Source organism: Synchiropus splendidus, chromosome 9 (genome assembly GCF_027744825.2).
Source record: "Synchiropus splendidus isolate RoL2022-P1 chromosome 9, RoL_Sspl_1.0, whole genome shotgun sequence".
Classification (NCBI taxonomy): Eukaryota; Metazoa; Chordata; class Actinopteri; order Syngnathiformes; family Callionymidae; genus Synchiropus; species Synchiropus splendidus.
This window is the reverse complement of record NC_071342.1, coordinates 18,911,955-18,934,954: the sequence shown is the minus strand read 5'-3', so window position 1 is coordinate 18,934,954 and position 23,000 is coordinate 18,911,955. Positions and strand designations below refer to the sequence as shown.

Sequence of the window (23,000 nt, the reverse complement as noted above, 5' to 3'; positions counted from 1 at the left end):
TGGATGTTTGAGCTTTGCTAATAACTCTTAAAAGCAGATGTGCTGAGACAGCAGATGGGAATGTCTGATTGCTCAGGACTTACTGGAGATGATTCTAAGTCGCCGAGGTAGAGGACACCTTCATATTATTAAATCTGACATGTTACACTTACGCTGTGGAGAGTCAAATCAAGATATTTATTCTTGACTGTATTTTCAAAGTAAGAATTAAAACACTGCAATTAGTTTGAGATCAACAGAACATCAGTGTGATGGGTCAACTTTCCTTTTGATGTGAACAAAGCCATGAGATAAAATGATTTACCTGCTGCAGCTGAGACGGTACGGTTGTATGTTACTGGGTGACTCTTGGTAATAAGAGATCCTCCACTTGCCTACATTTTTCTTTTGATGACTAGCAAATCTGCTTCCCTTCCGATACTCCTGAGGTGTCATAGATGTTTATGCGTCGTCGCTCAGTTCAGTTACAGTGTCTATCAACCAACTGTGAAGAAACTTGAAGTAAGAGTAGCATTCTTCCATTCATCCCATCAGCATTAAGAGATCTTCACCAGCCATTCATTGCTAGGTCATCTTGATCGAGTTTATGGACTGCAGTGCAGAAATATAAAAGGTCCTATAGCTCACTTGTAGTAGGATAGATAGATTGTCCTTGAGCTGTACAATCTTCAGTTCTGAGGGATGTTGCTATCCTTTTGTTATAAGCCAATGTGTTTCCCGATGGCAGGTGAAATGGTCCAGAGAAAACTACTACCATAACTTGAGTGCACCATACTGTCTGCGATTGGCTTCTGGAGACGCCTCAGGAAAGATAATCGTGTGGGATGTGGTCAGCGGCACCGCTCACTGTGAGATCCAAGAGCACTCCAAACCCATCCAAGGTAGACAGTCTTTTACTTTTCTTCCACTTTTGTTGTTTGAATTGATTGTGTCTCCAGCAGACGAGGAAAAGGACACCTCCCTGACAGGCCTGCCAAGTAGCAAATCCTCACTTTACTCTGATGTTGACTATTTGTTTTCATTAACATGCTCTGGACATCGCTCTCTGTCTTACCCGTTGGCACAAAGTAAGCCCTGATGCTCTTCACTCTGACAGCCCCTCTCTGCTTTTCTCTCTATCTGTCAGACTTGGAGTGGCTGTGGAATCAGGATGCATCTCGTGACCTGCTCTTGGCTGTACACCCACCCAACTACATTGTGCTGTGGAATGGAGACACAGGCACCAAGTTGTGGAAGAAGAGCTATGCTGAGAACATTCTCTCTTTTTCCTTCGACCCCTTTGACCCCTCCAACATGGCCTGTAAGCAAACACTATTGATAGAGTCATTCGAAAGGTTTTGCCTCCCACCAACACAGACATGCCATCAGAACTCTGCCGTCGGGCCTCCATAATCTCCACATGGCTTTTGAATGTTGTTCGAAATGAAGTTTATGCTGATATTTGCTTCCTTCCTGAAGTAATTCGATTGACACTAAAGCTTTTGGCAGTTGATTGTGAAGTGCAGTGACACAGTATTTGTCTTACAATTCATTTGCAGTGCTTACCAGCGAAGGAATAGTCTTCATTACAGACTTCTCACACTCCAAACCACCAGGAAGTGCAGGAAAAAAAGTCTACATTGCCAGCCCCCATGCAAGCCCTGCGCACGCCAAACCAGCACCTGCTGCTGCGCCAGCACCCACTGGTGCCAAAAAAGCCCTCAACAAAGTGAAAGTGCTGATCACCAATGAGAAACCAACGTAAGTGATGGCCATCCATTTCACCCTGTCGCCATTTTAATGCATATTCCACAACTTGAATTTTTTAATGGTGACTTAAGGTCACCGTAAGAGAGCTCATAGTTGTGGCCACGTAAAAATATGATTGTCATTGCCTAGGTCTGATCATTTATTCCTTATTATGCTCCATATTTTTCCCCACTTCTACTGAGAGGTTGAGCCACACTAGCCCCTTTCTAACTGTCTGGCCTGCAAGTTGTACTGTCCGAAGTTATTACAGATCCGCAGCAGAGTTGTTTGATGTGCAGGCAGCTTCCTGCTTGAGCCCTCATTTCTGTCAGCCATGTGTATTTATAGCATCAGATCCTCTGCCTACTTGTAAGCACCTGACCCGCTCCAATAACAAACACACCATTAATTTAACATGTCTTTTCCATGTTCCCACCACTCTCATCAAGTCCATCTGCATCTTTGTGCTTTCTCATCACTGTACCAGCTCCTGTCTTTACTGTGTCTAATTATTCTTGAATCCTTGCCTCTGGATTTCTTCTTGTTTCCTGTTGGACTGCACTTTTGTACTCAGACCTTCCCTCTGTGCTAAAAAAGTCTTTGAACAACGTGTGTGTTTTTGAGAAACACGTTGGTTTCACACCCCACTGTCGTGTCAGGGTTGCCACTAATGCGTGTGAATATTCATTTTCTGTCTGTTAGGAAAGGATCTTGGAAAGCCATGAGCAAATTTCGGTGCTGTTGCTGGGTTGTGTGAGAGAGTTCCTGAACTCAAAATTACACTTTTTATTATAGAGATAAATAAAATTAAAAAGATAAATTAATTAATTAATTAAATGTAGGACTGCAAATTCTTGTTGACAATTTAAATCAAGATGTTCTGTCTTTCCATCTGTAACCACTGCTCCATTGGTCTGCTAACGCTGGTCCTGATAAAATACAATGTCTGCATCTTATTTGAAATGCCAATCCTGGTTGGCCCAGTCACTGACAGGTCAGCAGGAGGGGTAGTGGTGTTCCGAATGGATATTTATCATTTAACTGTGTTATAATTTGTTTGCTGATTCTTTGAGGGGAAAAAAGTTTAGTGTCTTTGTTGTTTGTTTATGTCTCTGCCGCTGCTGTCCTCTGTCAGCCAAGACATGTGGCCTCAATTATAAAATGTAATAATGCCCCGTCTGCCCCAGACTTGATTTATGGACTCCTGTCTGCCAGTATCTAGTTGAGTTTTTATATATATATTTAATGATGTCAAGTTGACAGGCGCCGAAGATAAATGTGTAGGCAATGTTGATTATGTTATCTTATGGCTACAAACTGAGAGAAAAATCTGAACTTACTAACGTGTTGTGAAAATGTCAAAACTGGCCTGTAACACTTTGCTTGGTAACATGGTGACTCGCAAAAGCAGACTCAACAATATTTGATGTTGAAAATCATCAGCTGCTTCAAAAAACAGTTACATCACATTTTGTCCTGATTGTTCCTCCTGTATAATTCATCTGATTGTTCATTGTCTTGTCAGGCGGCCTCAGCTGTCAGAGCTGCTGGTGGGAAATGGGAACGTGAACTGGTGACTGGAACTCCCTAAATGAATTAACTTGAAGAATGACAATTAGTGGCACAGACGAACCAATATTTAGCACAAACAACCATAGAAGTTCACTGTGTTCAGACACAAAGCTGTTGAAGTATTGTCTCCTTCACTGCGTGCCGTTGCCAGGCTACTGTGATAGCCGTCTCATTAGGTGCATCAGTACCCATCTACATAAGCAAGATTGACAGAAGAATCCCAAATGAGCAAATGCTAGAGTAACAATGTGACCTCTCCTTCTTGCTCAGTGTCTGTTCCAGAAACTAACTTTTGCATTGGCATTCCAGAACTGAAGTCACTCAGGCCTCCTCAACTTCCTTCTCATGGTGAAGCAACAGATTAACTCAGAGTCTCAGAAGGAAGGCTGAGCTCCACACACTAGAGAAATATGTCTAACTGATTTTAAGAAAAAAAACAAAACACTGTTTGTCTCTGTCATCGTAGAGTATTGTGGGGTTGTAAATTGTTTGTTGTTTACCACAACAAATTCCTCACTACTGCTCTTGTTCGAAGTTGACTGAACTGATCAATCTCACATGTCATTGACCTCGAGAAGGTGCGAACTTGAGCCAAGAATTCACTTGCTACTGCCAATATTCCATTTTACTGCTCGGTGAGTGTATAGGGAGTAATGTGTGGATTAAAAAAGAACAACTCTGCCAATATGCAAATGAGAGTTTATATATAATATATAATAGAGTAAATCTTGGTGACCTTTTTGACAAAACTGAACGTTTGTATATTCAGCACCACTGTCGCTGCTGGAAAATAATCCCAGTCACTTCTTCACACCTGTTGATTCATGCTGACATTTTTTTTTTTTTATCAGTCCGAGTGTGTTCTCGGCTAAGAGCTACTGTGTCCTGATAGCAGGGTCCTTGCATGTGTTATGCTGAGATCACTTTTGTGTATCTTTTTGGTTATTTCCAATGGGGTTAACTTGTTTTTTTATCTCAGTATCGTATAAATGTTGAATTTACAAGGCTAGAAAATGAAATGTGACGTGTCTTCATGTTAAACGTCGACTTGTGTAGATGTATATAACTGTTTAGTTTGACACAACAGAGGTGGCTGTTCTTTCTGCTCACATGACTTCTCTGCTGACTATTCTGAAGTTCTTCTTGTTCACAGCCAAAACATTATCTCTCCTCCGATTCTCTTACTTTTTTTCCCTGGTGTTTTGCCTTCAGCTCGGTGGCTGAGCAGCATCAGCCTCCATCTCTGCTGCCTTGGTGAGCTGCGAGCAGTGTGATGCAACTCACTTTCTCCCCAAAGGCTGCTATGTATGATAATGACCTCAGAGGTCCCACGCAATCTGGTTGCTGGTCCTCCGGAGGAATCAAATCCTTTTCCTGTCTGAAAACTTGTAGTTGTCTTTTTGTAATGATCGAATCATTATCCTTGTTGTTAGTCTTTTTTGAAACAAGTCAGCATTTTAAGATGATTTTAATGCTGATATCTTAATTGTCTTAATTTGTTGCACATTTCTCTTTTAAGTTTTGTGAGAAACCAAAACAGCAAATTATTCAATAATGTCTGCTGTTTCTGAATACATGAGTGATGATCATCTTGATTCTACAAAAAAAAAGTCTTCTTATTACATTTGGTTATATCACCACCGATGGACTCACTGTGAAGTGAAAATATTATATTTAATCTATTTTTCATATGCAATAGCTGTTGAAGCTGAATCCCACCACATTCTTTGTTATGTATGAGTCGGATATGTTCTGCAATCTTTCCAGAACTCTCCGGAATAATTTTGAATTATTAATATTATGAGTGTTATGAGTGCCACCATATTCATGTTTAGTTGAATTCATAATTGGCTTTACCTTTGAGTTTATGTGTCATCAAAGGGGCAAAATGCAGTTAAATTATATAAAAAAAACTCTTATGTTTATTAAAATTTATATACTATACCAATACATTATTTCCCTCATAGATTTGTTTTACGCCATGATCACTCTGTAACAGTGGCAAACATGTTTTTAATAATTTATGTGGTGTGAATGTTACATCTGTTATTGTTCATGAAAAAGAAGGATTGATGGTAACCTGTGGACATTTAAACCACTGTCATGTTTGGTAGTGGCAACAAAGGCAGCAGAAGTTTCACTAGCTAGCTCAGTGGTGACGATGGAGTTTTTAGAATTTTTCAAACCACATAATGTGAACGATTAGTCGACTAATCATCATACGGCATGTATGGTTAGTGGAACACGTCAACATGGCTGGTTGTGGTGTTGTAAATACTGTAGCGTTTCAATAAATATAAATAAAAATTGTATGCTAAGACTTGTATAGTGTTAAATACTGTTTTGAAACGTAGTCTTTCAATTTCTATTGCTCAAAATACGGTGTGAAAGGTTTGTGTCCTTGGGGAAATGGTCCCATACTTTGAATGTTTTGTGCACTGGTCCCACACCCTCAGACATTTCTCCTCTTAGGGCTGAGTGTGCTCAGAGAATAATGGCATCACGACCAGTGAACCCATTTGCGACAAAATATAATAGTTGATTATAGTCGACTCTAATTTCACATTTATTGTATTGTGAATATGGATGTCTGTCTTCATGAATGTGAACATGTCAAACTTGAAGCAAAAACTTGAAACATTGACCGAAAGCTGAATTCTAAATCTCCATTTTCCATTAGGTGTCTGACTGAGCTGATGGAATCGTGTTTTTGCTCTGCTAACAATGGAACCGCCAGCCTGAAAATGATTTAGTGTAGTCAAGTTGTGCTCACCTTTTACCTTTTTCTCTGTCTTCCTCTGCAGTGCAGAAGCGGTGACATTGAATGACTGCCTCCAGTTGTCCTACCTGCCGTCCAAAAGGAACCACATGCTGCTTCTTTATCCTAGAGAAATTCTCATCCTGGACCTGGAGCTCAGCCAGACTGTGGGTGTGGTGGCCATAGAGCGATCTGGCGTCCCCTTCACCCAGGTGAGACGGTCAACTGCTGTGTGATCGGGTTTATGAAATGGTGCCAGTTCAAGTCACTCCTGGGGGAGTAACTTGGTAATACATTTCTGGACCAACAATTGGTCCTCTGGGTTTTTTTCTTATCCTGCCTGAAGGGGTCAGATTTCCTTCTAAACTGCCATGACTCACTGATTTAATTGGTGATGATGGCTCATTGACAGGATCCAACACTTGATCAGAATGTGCTGGTACATGAATGAATATATGAACTTATGGACCTGCACGACTGCAGATCTGTCAAGGTGCTAATGCTGACCTCTGTCTTCTAGTTGCCCACACCGTCTTTGCTACTGGGATTAATTAGGTGAGCTGCGGAACTCAGACTAAGACAGTGTTGATTTGTTTATCATGAAGAGTATCTTCTGCCACGAATCATGAATCAAACTGAACTCTGAGCTGACTTTTACCATACCCCTAGGACTCTTGTTGACTTTTTGACACAACACGGGTGCTCTTTTGCATTCTTTGCTCTATTAAAACTGGCTGTTTCCCGTATATTTTGCTAGTGTGACTTTTGTGCATTTTCATCTCCCGAAGGGTTGACGTGTATACAATGATATTGATTTTTAAGGTCAGACCAGAGCCAGCTTTTTCGTTTTAATTGGCGTTTTATTGCTTAAAAATGCGCCCAAACCAAGTCTGAAAACAACACTAAAAGTAAACCTACAAATCCGAAGACCCTGGCTCAACTACATCTAATTAAACTGATACATTTTTGCAGACATTGGCTGTGAGCTTATTCCTAAGTTGGAAAATACTGACCATGGATGTTGAATATTCACCGCCTTTGTATCCTCAAAGGAATCTGCCGCAGTTTTCTTCTCTTTTTCCATTACTTGTAAGAGTCTTTCTCTAAATGAATGATTCCTCCAAGAAGCCAATTTCCCCTGCCGCCAATGATAAAAGTCTCTACTTTTCTTCCTCCCTCTGTTCACCTCATCACGGCTTAACAGCTGTAGCTGCGAAAGCAGAGCACCGAACTTTCCTTCCCTATCACTGCTTCTACTCCTGTGTTGAGTGAAATTATTGACCTTTGGATCCATTTGCTCGTTTTTAATTAAATAGCAGTGCATGTCTGTTAAATAGACCGGCTCTTCAAAGTGTCAAACATGGTATTAAAACTATTTGAAAATATTACCATTATAGCAATTACATTTTTGTGAGCCGTTGCTGTGAATTATTCGCTCGCTAAAAACTTCAGCCAGGACTAAATTGTTTCTCTTTATGGGCAGTTCTGGCCCAATATTTATGAACCTCATTGCTTGTCCTCCTCATGGCCAACATTCTTGGTCCACACTGTCTCTCCTCTCTACTTGTCTAAACTGTCTAGCCTCCCTAACTTTGCCTCCAAACTTCTCCACATGTCGCTCTGATGCTGTAAAGTTATTTCAGATCTACTCCTTTCTGGTTACTCCTATTGGCAACCTCAGTGTCTTCTTCATCCCTGATTCTCTTACTCTGCTTCTTCTTCCAGAATTTCTCTATCATCACAGTCAATGCTGTCTGTTGTCTCCACGCAGGCAGGAGAAAGCATCCTGCCTGCTTTCTCTTTTTCACCCCCTCTTGATCTCTGGTATATTACTCTTAATGTCATTACTATTATTATAAATTATTTTCAATTTCACTTTTCTGCTTTCAAATTGAAAACACAGTTGTTGTGGTACTGTTTATCTCCCATTGTTTAAATTAACTTTACCGAATAGCTTCTTGCGTCTGACTTGTGCGTATTAAAGTTCTTTTCGACCTCCAACTACATGGACTATTGATTAGCCCTTTGTTCTGCTCGTCTTTGCTGTTCCGTCTTACTTAAAGATGTGAGGTTTAGTTCTGCGTTTCTGTCCTTGTCGATGCATCATGGTTTCTTTTGCTTGTCTAGCTTTAATTAATGCATCTACATTTAAGCTCTACAAATGTGGTGAGCAAGTCTGTGTTGTGGAGAAGTGACTCCTGAAGTCACTGAGCAAGATTAAAGGGGGAATTATGCAGCTGACCAGCACCTTTTTCTAAGTGTTATAAAGTGCTTGCCAAACAGCCAATTTGCATGACGGATGAAAACGCTTTTACAAATGAACATAGAGAGATCATCTCCCTTGTAACGTCATTACACATCTTCTTGGCACTGATGCATTTTCTTAAGGGATTTCCAAACGTACCCACTGAAAGCGTGGCTGAGTGGTTCTGAGATCTAACCAGGCGAGAGAAGCGATGTAATCTCTCCATCTCATCTTGGGTTTGTCTTTGCCGGACATGAGCGAGGGAGTCCGCATCTCTCCGCTCCTCCTTTCATCATGACACGGACATAATTGAAAAGGGGAGTTGTCTGCTGTTGTACTCGTGGATAGCAAAGCCAATCCATTTTCGCCAGAGACCTGTTCTGTGCTTGGAGTGAACGTTTCATTTAATAATGGAAAGTCTTTCAAAGAGCAGGTGAAGTGGTGGATGCAGGGCATTTCTCAGCGGATTGAATGGGTTTGTTGCTGATGTGTGTATTCAGGAAAATTGAGTTTCCTTAATCAACTTGTTGGGCGAATCATTTTAAAGCTATGATTTCACTTGCTACATCCAGGACCTATAATTTATGATCCTCAGCATGAAAGGAGACAGTCGATGATGAAAGCATTCGGCATGGTCAGCGGTTAAGTTTGGCAACAACTTCACGCCCTTTTCTGTTACTGCTTCTGTTCAGGTAATTCCCTGCGCTCAGCGGGACGCTCTGTACTGCCTGCATGAAAATGGATGCATCACTCTGCGAGTGTGTCGCTCCACTTCTGCGCCGGAGGAATCAGCAGGTATGACTCTCCCTCTGACTCACTGACTGTGCCCGCTGCTCAATTGTAGTCGCTCACCGTGCCTTTGATTTCTGCGCTGTCAACATCCATTCGTCTGAGCTCCTCTGACATCAGAGTCTGTTGCTATTCTCTGTGCTCTAGAGAGCGTTTAGACTCTCACCGTCTCATTTATCACTAGCTTACAGGCCAGTGGGAGTCCATTGTCTCAGCAAATCGTCTTCTTTTTGCCACTGATTCTCTTTTCTATTGCTTTTACGATAATCTCACTCTTCTCTTTTTTCCATTTGCTTTTGTGGGCCTTATTAAAGTTCTGCTTTTCCCCTTCTTTTGTTTAGCTCTATAGATTCTTCCGTCTATTTGTACTCTTTCTTCGACTATGAACGTTTCCTTAGTGATTTTATTGTCACATTTTTGTTGTGACTCGGTTCCTCTTTATTAATAGCGACTTGTTTTCTCTTCCGCTATCCTAGCTTTCTGACATTTTCACAGTCCCCTTTTTATTTATATTGTATGACTAATTTTTCATTACAGACCCAGAACAGAGCGTTCAAGAGCTTGTTTACGACCTGAGATCTCAGTGCGATGCCATCCGAGTCACCAAGACAGTCCGGCCGTATCGAATGGTTATCTGTCCTGTCAACGAAAACAAAGCAGCTCTCACTGTAAGCGATGGCAGAGTCATGCTGTGGGAGCTGAAAGCCCATACAGGGAGGTCCACTGCAAATCCTAGGTACGTGTGAGAGCAGGTAGAACCAATTAAGGCAGTGTACTTTGTATATTCCCGAAACCTGTGACCTAAATGGAGTCTGGAGTGACTGTCAGATTTGACGTGGAGGGAATATTTCTCTGCCTTGAATCCTTGAAGCTGTACTCCCTTGCTGCTGTCGAGGAGACGCTTGTGCTTAGATTTGCCTCCGCGTCTAATAAGAAACCACAGCACAGAATGAAAAAAGAGACAGCTGTCTTTCCTTTGACTGACAATGTTTTTGTTCCTTATGGAAAGTGATGGATGAGATGACCTAAAAATAACTCTCTGAAATATCATCTTCTACCAGTCTTGCTAAATATTTCAACTTTATTTCAGTCGATCAGATTGTTTTTTTGTTGATATAAACTTTTTTGTAAATGCCTGCATTGCAGAGTGGTGTGGATAAGAATGTTGTACTTCAGTCATAGTGGATAAGATTCTGCACGACACCTTATGCTGCACATTTATTTACACAGCCTCCTGTAATGGTTAGATGAAACTCATCTATAATAACTTCAAATCTTGACGATGAAGTTATCAGTGGGTATTATGGTAGACTGCTGTTTCTTTTCAGTAGCTCTACATCACAACAAATTTTTCAGAGTTTGTGGCTAGTAAATAGTATTTTTTTCTCTGTCATTATTATCCATGCTTACGCAAGCTGATCCTTCATTGTTATTCTTTTATTCCACTCATCAGTTATATTGTTTCCTGATTGCACTCTTTTGAGCCTTGTGCTTTGCAATAATGATAAGTTGTCGCATTAAATTTTTTATTGTTGTAACGCCTTGTCATTTTCTTTCAGCTCGGGTCTATCTCCTCTCTATTCCCCAGTCTCATTTTGTGGAACTCGCTTGGGTCCAAACCAGAAAAGTGTTCAAGACCTGTCACTCAACAGCATGATCGGTATATTTGCATTCACATAATGTCAAAATCTACTGTATAAGCACATATTTAGGACACATTGGGATCACTCTTGTGGAAGCTGGTGGAAATGTCGCCCTGCAATGTATTCTGAAGTAAACCAACAACTTGAAGCAGTGGAGGAGGTTTTTAGTGTTTCACTGGAATATTTTAATATTTACAATTTTGGAGCTGGAAACTTTCACACCTTAAATCTTTTTCTTTCATGTGTGTTATCCTGCATCTTGTGTTTTTTATGTTGTATGTTTCTCATCCTTGGGATGTTACAGTGCTTTGTTCTACTGGTAAAGACACTTTTCAGAGAGCCACGATACAAAGTTTCTGTTTGCTCTCTGTTGATAATATTTTGTCCTGGGCATGAGGTATCGAGCCACATGCTTTAGACTCTGCGGGACAAACGGCAGATAATAATCGTTTTGATTATTTGTGTAGCTGATTTCAGAAACCGCAGTGCAAGAGACACAAAGAAATGTTCATGACTCAGACGCTGAATCGTTATTCTTTATAAGCATTTACAGCCTTGAAACGTTCCCTTGCCACTTATTCAACAACACAGCACGCATTCTCTATGCAGCGTAATTTGGCTCCCTGCTGCTTCCTGCAAATTAGATCAGCTTGAGTAATATTGTTGTTCATTCCCTCTCTGAATCAGGCTCAGATCATCAACAGTTATTGTAAACTGGTGTTTCAGTCGGAAATCACACTGCTGTGTTTTCTTTTAAAGTTTGTTGAATGAGGTTTTGTCTACTCTCCAGGTCAAACATTGATCGCTGGCGAGGCTCCTCTGCAGTCGTCCAACCAGCAAGAAGTCCAACTGAAGTTCCTACTGACTGGTCTACTTTCTGGTCTTCCGCTTCCACCTTTTGCCATCCGCATGTGTCCACCGCTGACCACAAAGAACATCAACCACTATCAACCCATGCTGGCGATCGGTAAGTCATGTTGCGAATACAGTGGGGAGACCTTGTTTCCTATAGTTCCTCTAAGCACGAGTCACAGCTCGGAGTTAAGGCTAGGTTTGGCTGTTTTGTCTTCTTGCTCGATCATATACCACACTAGAAAAAAGTGCTGTATTGAAATGGTGCAACTTAAATTACCTGCATTGAAATTACAAAGCAAATATGCATGCTACTTCTTCTTCTGTAAAGGTCACATTTTTCTCTTGAATAATCCCTTTCAGAAATTATATTAACAATTCTATATATTACCCCTGTGCCACTGATGCTTTGCTCAGTAGGGAGAGACATGTTGATACACCCTGGTGGAGCGTGTGATGAAGGTCAGGGGGTTTGAGTGCGGAGCTGCAAGTGGAACATCACCCCGCCCACACGAAATAAATCTGTTGCCTGTTGTGAGTGGAGTTCTAGACGACTTGCCCCGTTGAAGATTCATTAGTGTATCTACTTCGGAGCGGAAAAAGCCTTCCTCCGTGACCACTGTGGGAGTAGTTTTCATCAGCTGGCACATTAGGAGACTCATCAGCGTGGTCACGCCGCAAGAACATTTGGCCAGTGAGGGAAGTCTCGGGCTTTTAAGGACAGGGGGGTGTCGCCAGCATGATTGCACTCGTGGAAATCCACAATGGCACCTTAAAGGGAGTGGAAAACAAATATTGATAATGTATGAAATATATTTGTCAGCAAATGTTGACAAAAAGACAGCTATCTTCAGCCCCTGCTCAGCTGCTTTTACTTGTTCCCAATGTGTGTTGTATTGTTGATCACAGCTGCCATCAAATGTGTTGTGTATTGACTCCTTTGAAATATGAATGTAGTAAAAAAGGTATGCTAAAGTTTCCCTTAAAATCTAGCAGTTCTGAAGTTCATGAACTCTTAAATTTTTGATACGCAGAGCTCTCTGTTCAATAATCCATGGCTTTAAATGACTTTTTTATGAATGTCAACGTGACTCTTAAACAGCACCATCGATTTGGCTGGATATTAAAGACACAAGTCTTCATCCGTCTATCACTCTGTGAAAGTATTTACGCTATTTCTCAATAACTCCATTGATTGTAACACATAACGCCGAACGTCAACAGTGAACTCTTTATCTTCGTGTCTGTTCCATCTCTCGCCAATGAATCCTCTTAAAAACTTTTATGTTCTCCCACAAATCTATTCTGTATCAAACTGTCAGCACTGTTTTTATGAGCTGATTGTGCATCCAAAAGTTCTACAGTTCCATTCAAGACCTTCTGATTTACTGTTTGTGGGCAGAGATGTTCAGCCCATTATAATTCAATATACACACCCTCAGAATTACTGAGCTGTGGAATAAGTTGCTGGTGCAAGTACTGTTCCTCCTCATTGTTCGGTACTCTACTCAATTAGAACATTACAAGTCACGAAACAGCTTCCTTTTTGTCTGATCTAAGCCCATGCACCAATGAGTTTCTGCGCGCTTGAGTAGACTCTCCATCGTCCCCATTATCAGCTGTGAAATAAACTTTGCTCCATTCTTCCATGATCAAGGCTGTCTTTTCAATGATGGTTTATTTTTGTCACTTTCCCTAAGGGAGGGATTTGCATTATTAAATGTGTCTGCACAGCGGTGAGGATATTGCTCTTTCTTTGAGCGATTCCTAGAAAAAGATGAGGCTGAGTGAATTGGAAGCAACACGTACATTTTAATCGCTTCAACAACAATTTAGTCTTTATCTTTTTGCAATATTACCCTGAAAATGCACTTAATGAGCACTGGCAAAGAATAGAACCAGAGCACAAGCATTATCACAACACCGGAAATTAACAGCCTCTGAACTGAATTTGAGTGTTGGCTGATCAATGACTTCACTTTGTCAGATAAACCCAACCACCTTTAATATTCCTATCCATCTTCCGATTGATAATTCGCTGGCAGAGTTTCATTTTAATTGAAAATGCTGTCATCATTCTTTTCAATTTTATAAAATCGATCAAGAAGCCATTTTGCTTTCGGAAAATCTTTCCCATGCTAAGTAATATTTTATGAGATTTTAGCATTTCTATCTGTGCCAAAACTATTATTCACCCAAAAAGGAGATAACGTTTGGATTAGTTTTTACCGTCAGCAAGGCCATATTTCTTCAAGATGTTTTTCAAATGGGTAATGGTGCAGTTTGAATGGCACTATGATGGTGTGTTTAGTGTTGCTTGAGAAATTATTGTGGAGGTGGTTTAATGGCCCCTGAATTATTTCTTCTCTCAAGCCGCTCATGTTTTATTCAATCTGAATCATTACAGGTTTTCTTTTGAATGCTAGCAAGTTAATAGAAATACATTTTCTGTCACAGTTTGTAAAATGTCCATCATTTTATTAGATTATTATTATTTTATTACCATGACTGCTATGACATACATTATTATTATATATATTATTATTGCCATTAAACAAATCTCCCACATTATTTACCAGAAACTGGAACGTCATACTGTGTAGAAGGCAACAGTAAAGCATTTCAAACCATATTTGTAGCTTCTGCTGTCTCCATGAAATATATATTTTTTTAAATAGGTGGACAATTCCTGGTAATTTGCCGCTTGATTTAATTGAGACTTGTGACTGAGCTGGTCACAAGTACACACTGATGTTAGTTTGTATTCTTCGTCAGCACAACAGCCCACATCACCTCCATGCCTGATCTTGACACCCTGCGTGAAACCTTCCTGCTTCAATTGTGTAATATCCTCTCTTCCTTCAGGCAAATCGAGATTGCCAAACACCCAAACACAGCACAAGGTACTATTCAAAGAGATAGAAGCATTCTGAAATATAATGTAGAATATAGGGAATATAAATTCTGTGAAACACCTAGATCAAAAATTATCATGAAGGTGATGACATGCATGTTTGCTGTCGGCTCTTGTGCTAACTCATTCAGCTTGAATTGAAGATTTTAGTCAACTTACCCAACTAACTTTTGTATTTTAATGTATTTATGTAATTAATCTTGACTCAGGCTGAAGCCTTAGTGTGCATGTGTGGGTTCCTATACCACAGCTCAGGTTAATTTTGGGGTAAAGTGCAGATGCATCCTTCTCACTACTGAACTGACTGAGATTTTATCGGTCCTTTTTTTTCCTCAAACAGTGAAACAAGTTTAATTTTATCTCTGTTGAAGAATCGCCAGTCTTTTGACATATTGTACATAAATTAATCATGCCCCAAAAGATGCACAGTCTCTGTCAGAGTCACAGACGGGAAGATGAATAATGACTCATTCAAACTCCAAATCCGTGGAATCACTTTCACTGCCAACTCGGTTTGTTATCGGACTCCCACTCTGGCTGCATATGCGATTATTTAATGACAGCCGTGCTTCCCAACACTGCGATGGGATGATGGCATTCCATCTGTCAGTTACAGGTGTCTTTTTTTTATCACACGCCACTCATTTGCTTAGTTATTTCATTTCTTTTTAAGATAATGAATTCTGGATCTGGTGCTGTAGACTGCAGATGGTTTGAGGTTGACTCTGCGCAGCTGGTTCCCAGTGATGTTTTGAATTTTAAATTATAATTTGGCAGTTAAGCATTCCCTTCACATAAATTGTTAAATCTCCCTCACTTTCACTCTGAGTTCTATTTCCCACACTTTTTCCTAAGGTTAGCATCTGATCCACTGTTGTTGACGGTGCAATGTTTTTCAGAAGTTTGAAACAGATTTTAGTGTAAAACTATCCTCCTGGTAAGAATGGTGCCAGACTGCCGGTTGTTGTGACAGCTGTTGGAGCCTCTCCAGAGTTTAGCACCTTCCATTCTTAAATTGAGTGCATAAGTGGCTCCTTCACTTCTGCTGCGACAGTGGAAGAACATTCAAGGGAATCTTGATTGGAGTGCTTTCCATAGTTTGGTAATTAAGTGAAGGAAAAGCAGAGAGTTGAGTGACAAAGTAGAGCCAGAAGTGAGTCACCAGCATCTAAGGCTACTGTAGATTAACATTTACCTGACCTTAACTGTGACTGTACGGTTCTGTCCTGGGCCCTCTGATCTTAATGGCAACTTTTCTGCAACAACTCAATCGTGCTAGAAGACGCACCTTCTTCCTAAATGGTGACCCTTCATCTCATGCCTTGATAAGCCGTTCACGGAACAATTCTGCAAGTGTAGATGGAATATTAATTTAATAAATTCATTTACAATTCTAACCTCCCCAGCCTCTTTGACTCCCAGCATTAGATATTTTGGGACAAAGAAACAGTATTTCGTATCATCATTTGCAATGTTGAGTGACTTGTATTTCTGCCATGGGTCAGCCGACAGTGTGCCAGCTCGGTAGCCATCTGGCTGGGATGGACTCATTAGATCTCAGGGAATAATTGAAGGGTATGAACTTGCTGGAATTTATGTAAATGGCTTGTTGATGGCTTCATAGTTAAAAGATTAATGTAACGCGTAAGGCAAATGTCAGGCTTGAACACGTTTTACAGGACACACCGCTATGATTGAATAGATTGGGTCAGTAGACGGCACCTTTCCACATTAACTCCACAGCTGAGTGACTCTTGAGTTTGTGGATTTTATTCCTATCGCTTCAAGCTAACAGGTTTTTTTTTCTTTTTCTCTTCCCTTAATAGGGCACTCATCATGGGAAAGGGGGTTAGTGTGTACTATATGCAGCTGAGTGGGGTTATTGTAGTGAGCTCATCAGTTGATGCCCTTGAGGCGTACAGTGCCCATGGTACCGTCCCTACATAGTTAAGGACTCGAGCTCCATAGGTACATCTTCCTTGTATAAAGAAAAAGACTGAACTGCTCTTTACTGAAGCTTCACTAGACATGTTAATCAGCCAACTACACCTCAGGCTCTGTGAGAGTCTACGAAATAATTTTCTAAAAGACTGTATATACTGTCTTTTTCTCAAGTCATTTTAATTTGAATTGACTCTATGGAACAGCGGCCAATTTGTGAGCAATAAAAGATTGTTTCATCTCACTCAGTCACTTAAATTTATTGCATATTTTTACAAACTCATCCCGTCTAATGGACTCATTCTTTTTTACATTGTGTCAGGACGGTCTGCCTTCAGACCCTGACAAGTGTCTGAGCTAATTTTAACTGAAAATGTGACCGTCTAGTTTGTAGTCCAAATTCACTTTGGTCAAATGTCAGTCCATCTGTAGATGCTTATTATAGAGTGGACGAATTGAAAGGCAGATGTTCACCACTGTTCGGTGAAAAGGATGAGGAAGTGTGTGCAGCAAATGTTAATATGCCGATAGCATTGTCTGTAAATAGACATCAGCCGCCTCCCTTCATTCCTTCAGCCACAGTCATATTCTTGGACAGAAGACACAAGTATGAACAGAATGTGTTTCTCATCATGTTGACATGGTGGCAGTAAATTATGCTTGAGCAACTGCTGTGTGGGCCACATGTGGCAGATGCTAATAGAGGAGTAATAATTAGTGCAGTCAGCTGGTCTGATGAGCAGCATTAAGCTTTACTGGCTAAGATTCCTTCATTATAAACAATGGAAATGTGCGTAATATATCCTCGAAGACAAGTTCCAAACAAGTACCAGGTAAGCAACGCTGTATTCCTTGACAACATTTTGAGTTGTAATAGATTTATGGCGGCTTGTCAAACTCTCACGCGTCAGTTCTGACTGCTGTATATCTTCTGCCACTTTTATTCAGTTGGAGTGGGAGCACAGAGTTGGAAGTTCGTAGCAGAGGATGAAATAAAGCCATATTTCCATGGCTCTGTACTGAAAGATTGTTTTGATGTGTTGCCTCGCTCCACACCTATCGCAGCAAGACAACACACCGAAGTGTCACACTGAAGCGACGTCTCTGTGATCACGCTGGAGGCTGGATGCTGCTGAAATGACTGTCTTGCTTCCAGCAACGGTTTTTATGTGTGTCTGTTTGTGCACAGCCTTCAATCTTGTTTTTTTCTCTCTCTGTCCTCTCCCTAGGAACCAGTAATGGCTCAGTTCTGGTCTATAACCTCACCAGTGGGGTTCTCCACAAGGAGCTCAGTGTCCACTCTTGTGAAGTCAGGTGAGGTTGCTTATTTTGTCATTGAGTTTGGGCTTTTTCAATTGGTGCACAGCTTTACTGTTTCTGGTATGAAATTCCGCTTGTGTGTCTTGTTACTCAAAATGGCCTGACCAGTTATTTAACTGGTCAGGCAGTTAAATAACTGGTCCCAGTTAAAAAAAGAAAGTGTAATTGGAAATATGTTATATTAAGAGCCAGTGTTTCTGGTGCAGTATTTCAAAAAGTGCTTGTTATGAGCAATACCTTTAAACAATTGTAACTAAATAATGTAGAAAGAAATGCAATAACGCATTTATTACTGGTCAATATATTGTCCAACAAATTACAAACATTATTTTGAGACTAAATTAGCCACTGACTTCATGATAAGGTATTAAAACATTGCCTCTACACTGTTTCAAATTAAAAAAACATTTGCAAGTCGTTTGATTTTATTTTTGGTGTCACCACATGTTGCCACATTACTGTTGTCATATTAGGTTTGCAGCCAAATGATTCTGATTCCAGGGTTGTGGCATTTGACTTTGCAATCATTCTTTGCTCCTCATTTTCTATGTTATCTTATGTTGCTCCACACACGTCTGATAAAATGATTGACTTCATCTATTATTATCATTCGACTTGATGACTTTTTGGTTATCTCATGACAGGTCTTTGTCCAACATTAAATTAGCTGAGCAGGTAGAATTTGGAGTGTTTGTGCCTGAGTTGAGGGCAGTGATGTTGGCTAATAGTGGTGATGATGTCCGGTTTAGATACGTTACAGAGTTCAAAGAGTCAGAAGTGAACATGCCGAGGTTGTGAGTGAAGGGGACAAGATCTAAAAGTTGTATATCAGAGGGACATCTGGAGAACTTTGGGTGGAAGGTTAGTGAGGCTAGATGGTTTGGACACGTTGAGAGGAGACACCAAGTTGGACTAGGAATGTTGGAGATGGTGGAAGAGAGCCATCACAAATGTGGTGAATGAGGACAGGTGTGACAGTGGAGGATGACCATGATAGGTTTAGCTGGAGGAAGATGACGCCGATTCATTGGATACAGTATTTAATGATCTAAATGACACTGTTAAACATCTATCTTGGTAAACTCAGCCGCTAAAACACTGGTTACATTGTTTCAGTTAAGACAATTTCTTTATCACTAAATTATGTACTACAAACAAAAGATGTGCTGTAACTGACCCAGCTTCCACACTTCTCACCCTGCAAGAAACTTAAATTAGAAATTATGCAAATACCCGTCCAATTTGAATACAAAACTGACTGTGAAGTAAACAGTGTTTTTCCATCACACTGCTGACTCTGCTATTGCGTGGGCTCGCCGGCTCTTCGTAACACCTGGGATTTCAGCATCACACCGAGTGGTGCTGTTGCATATTTCTTGCTCCGAAAAGTCAACAAAGATGTACTTTTGTTTTTCCAGTTTCAGCATCCCCCGTCACAATCAATTAGTTCCAGCCAAGTCTTCACACTTTCGCAGTGGTCCTTGTGAATCACTCGGTAACCTTTTCAATTCATGATGCTAATTAACACTGCCGTCACTCATGAATCTCCTGGAGAAGTTCAGTGTTGGAAAAGAAGAGCGGTTGTTACGGTCCACTGGGACAATCTAAACAAAATCGTATGTAAACGCTGACTTAAATATCATCTTGCTGTAATTTGTCTCTTCTTGTTTGCCTCCATTTCATTTGCAGATGTGAGGGAAAGAATTTTAATAACTCCCTTGTTCCTGGTTCTACTTTAAACATGGTAGCATATTTATTTTATTAATGCACCAGCCTTGACCTTAAAGGTCTGCTGCACTAATAAAATGTGCACGTTATATTGGATTTCCATCTCACAAATAAGTTTATCTATTCAAGGCACCTTTCTCTGCAAATCAGGTCACATTGTGTGGATGTCTCCAGCCATGTCCCAGTGGATGGACCATGTCTTCAACCTCAAAAGACATAGACTAGTCATAGACACTACATTTGAATCATTTAACTTTTGTGACTTTGACCTGGGCTCCACTTCTACCTCAGTAAGCTTCAGCCAAATATGTTGTTTTCATTCAGCCTGCCTTCTCTCCAAATAATTGAAGAAATATACCAAAAGAAGAGAGAAGGTTGTAAAGATTGGGTCAAAGAGCGTGACGAAGACAGGTGGAATATAAATGGTGACCCAGCGGTCGTCTGGGCGCGAGGCTTGGTTGATGACTTGACAGGGGAAGATGGTGAGCGAAGCAGCAAGGGAGTTAGTCAAGCCTTTGTGTGACAGATTTTGGCCTGCAACAGAAATATGACCAATGTTGGCTGAGGGGAAGAGACATCCCTCCCTGTTCACTGCAACTACCAGCGATCTCCAAGGCATCAAGAAACCTTCATTGAAGATTTTCAAAAGTAGAACTTGGTTGATTTGAAGCTCGTTGCGTATTTTAATATATTGGAAACGCAAGTGTAATAAGAAGTTGAGCATCTCAGATGTGTCTTCATGCGTCTTTTGTCAAATCTGTGTTGTGTATCGCTACGTTAGATCGTGAAAAGTCTGATCCACTGGAATTAATTCAGCTTGAGATTGAATCAATTAGTGCTTTTAAGGGATTGACTTAAGGCGAACGCCATCCGTTCAAGCACAAGCTGATAGGTTACATTAATGAGGGAAGTTACTTTAAACCAGAGCCAACTTGACTGAGTCACACAGGCACAATAAATCAATAACTTCAACACACTCCAACCCAAACATTAGCATCTAAATTGTGCTGTCAGATCTGGACTTTATTTTTGGCTTTCTTTGGTCTGCTGACGGGAGAGAGCGAGGGGCGGAATGCAAATGACACCAGGCTCGGTTGCCCCAGTAGAGCCATGCCAAAGGACTCGCGCTACTTAGCATCACATTTGCATTCAGTGGAGAAATTGACTAATTAATCATCAGCCAATTTACCATCTCATTCCAGGTGCTTCCTCCAGGGCTGGGCAAACACCTCCAAAATATTCTCTCCTGCTTTCATTTACAGGCTTCTTTTATTTAGAGTTCATGGTAGCCTTTTCCTTACTTCCTTGCTTGCAACATTTTGATTTACTGAGGAAGCTAAATTGCCGTCTTTCGGCAAATGCAGTGGTATTTCCTCTGAATTATTGAAAACAAACGTCTGCCTGCGCTTTTGTGTCCTTTTCCTCACAGGGGTATCGAATGGGTGAGCCTCACCAGTTTCCTCTCGTTTGCGACGTCTTCTCCAAACAACATGGGCCTTGTCAGAAACGAGCTGCAGCACGTCAACCTGCCAACCGGTATGACACACCAAGACAATTTTACTCGTGGGAAACTACCAGCAAATCTGTAATGAATTCTGCGGAGGGGAAATAGCAACTCTTCTTGCTTCCTTTTTATATCCTTATATGTCCTCGGAGGAGATTCTTGTTCCACTTTTGGTTACTGATAGACTGGTCCAAACTTCGCAACGATAAGGTCATGGCATTGAAAACTTGCCTTTGAAAGTCACACTATGAGCTTGACACACATAACTCAATGGACAGGTATGTGTATACATGTCTAATGCTGTCCGCTGGAAAAATTGCAAATACCAAGTTTGAAGCAAAGAATGACAACATAAATGGCAGGATTGGAGAGTAGGATGCTATTTTTAGCAGTTCACATCATTGGCTTCTCATTCATCTTCTATATGACTTGCATTTTGGGCTCCTTTTGAAGATATGCAGCTTCTCGAAGTGCAATCACATTGAGGTGTCACTTGAGTCCACCTCTCACTCTGGTTCATACATACCATATTTTAAGTTTCCTCTGGCAGTGATAGTTGTAGTAGTTAGTAGAATACATTCCAATCATGTAAGGGGGAGTCAATCTTTACCTGATGAGATAAATGAAGACACAACTCTTATTAGAATCAGAAAAACTTTATTAATTCTGGAAAATTATAACTTAAAAATGTAAAATCTAAAATGCAAAATACAAAATACTCTTTTTAACAGACAGTGTAGGAAAGAGGAGAAGAGGGCTATGCACATAGTGCACATAAAGACGGATATGGAAGCGGACTATGTGCAAAAAAAATTCATTGACTTCTGCTGTGCCTTTCTATAGTCCTATGTGTTTGGTAAATCACCTGTGCCACGAGGTGCCTGATAAATAAAAACAGAGCTGCGCTAGGTGTTCTGGCAGCTCGGAGTTGCCACAGTAGCTGTTTGTAGCCGTCGTTTTCAGGATGTGGGGTTGCTGAAATATTTGCTGATGGAATACGGACTGACGGATTAGGTCTGACAAAAGCACTGATAGTTATAATTAAAGGCCACACCAGGAGTTTTTATAAACGTATTAACTACTGTCATTGCAGTCACTTGCTTTCACATGAGACTGCCATTCGGTTTGTTGCGCTACTGGTAGGGCCACACTGTCCGAGAACACACTGATCAGTTCCCTCATAAGCAAGGAACGTCAAGTGAGGTGACTGTCTTCACCATCTAAATCATGTCCCTCACACTAAATAAATGAGGATACATGTGTCTTCTCTGTACCCTGTGTGCCACGGTTAATGTTCTGTAAAATGCTGCATAGATCATTGTGTATCCAAGTGTTGTGACTCATTAGGCTCTTCATATCTCCCAGTGAGATAAACCGAGTAACACAAAGAAGAACACTGCATTAGTCTTGAGTGCTCTTTAGAGTTTTCCCTCACTATTTGTGCTTCACTTTCTCCCGCACCGTTAAACAGCCATCTCTTTTGGGTTTCGTGAAGGTCATCACCTGCCTAAAAAACACCTCAGGCTGCGCTGTCGCTTGTGTATCTCTAACAGACTAACTCTCACCAGCACTCTCTTAGATAAATGTCACCAAAGGACGTTTAGGTTTAGGTGCTTTGCATATGTCTGCCATGGTGGGCGGAAGGTTGTCAAGAGTACGTTCCTGGGCCCCAAGCCTTTGACCTTGGTACCAATTAGAAATCAGCTGTCTCCAATATCTCCCTGAAACTCTTAACTGGGTTTATGTTCTGTCTTACAGGGAGATGCTTCGCTTTCAGAGGAGAGCGAGGAAACGATGAGCCGCCCATTGAAATGATTAAAGTGTCTCATCTAAAGTAAGTGTCCTTCCTCCTCGGCATTGGGAAAAAAAAATTACTCACAGATCGTAAATTGTTTTAATTGCATACAGAAAATGCAAAAACTGGCTGTGTAATTTGTCCTGTTTCATAAATCTGTCTCTCTCTGTGTCTCACATGTTTGTTCACATACATGAAATAGCACATGCTA

At 40.8% G+C, this 23,000-nt stretch overlaps 1 protein-coding gene across 2 annotated transcripts in view; it reads left to right on the top strand.

The window, feature by feature from the left end:
• wdr11 (WD repeat domain 11) overlaps nt 1-23,000 on the top strand; it is a 47,073-nt gene that overhangs the window by 3,005 nt on the left and 21,068 nt on the right. For both annotated transcript variants that reach the window (XM_053875661.1, XM_053875660.1), the window contains exons 3-13: nt 728-881; nt 1,127-1,300; nt 1,539-1,740; nt 6,105-6,270; nt 8,996-9,098; nt 9,630-9,828; nt 10,652-10,752; nt 11,526-11,702; nt 17,672-17,756; nt 20,920-21,026; nt 22,753-22,828. In XM_053875661.1, the coding sequence (XP_053731636.1) occupies nt 728-881; nt 1,127-1,300; nt 1,539-1,740; nt 6,105-6,270; nt 8,996-9,098; nt 9,630-9,828; nt 10,652-10,752; nt 11,526-11,702; nt 17,672-17,756; nt 20,920-21,026; nt 22,753-22,828 (1,544 nt within the window). The remainder of the gene's footprint in view (nt 1-727; nt 882-1,126; nt 1,301-1,538; nt 1,741-6,104; nt 6,271-8,995; nt 9,099-9,629; nt 9,829-10,651; nt 10,753-11,525; nt 11,703-17,671; nt 17,757-20,919; nt 21,027-22,752; nt 22,829-23,000) is intronic.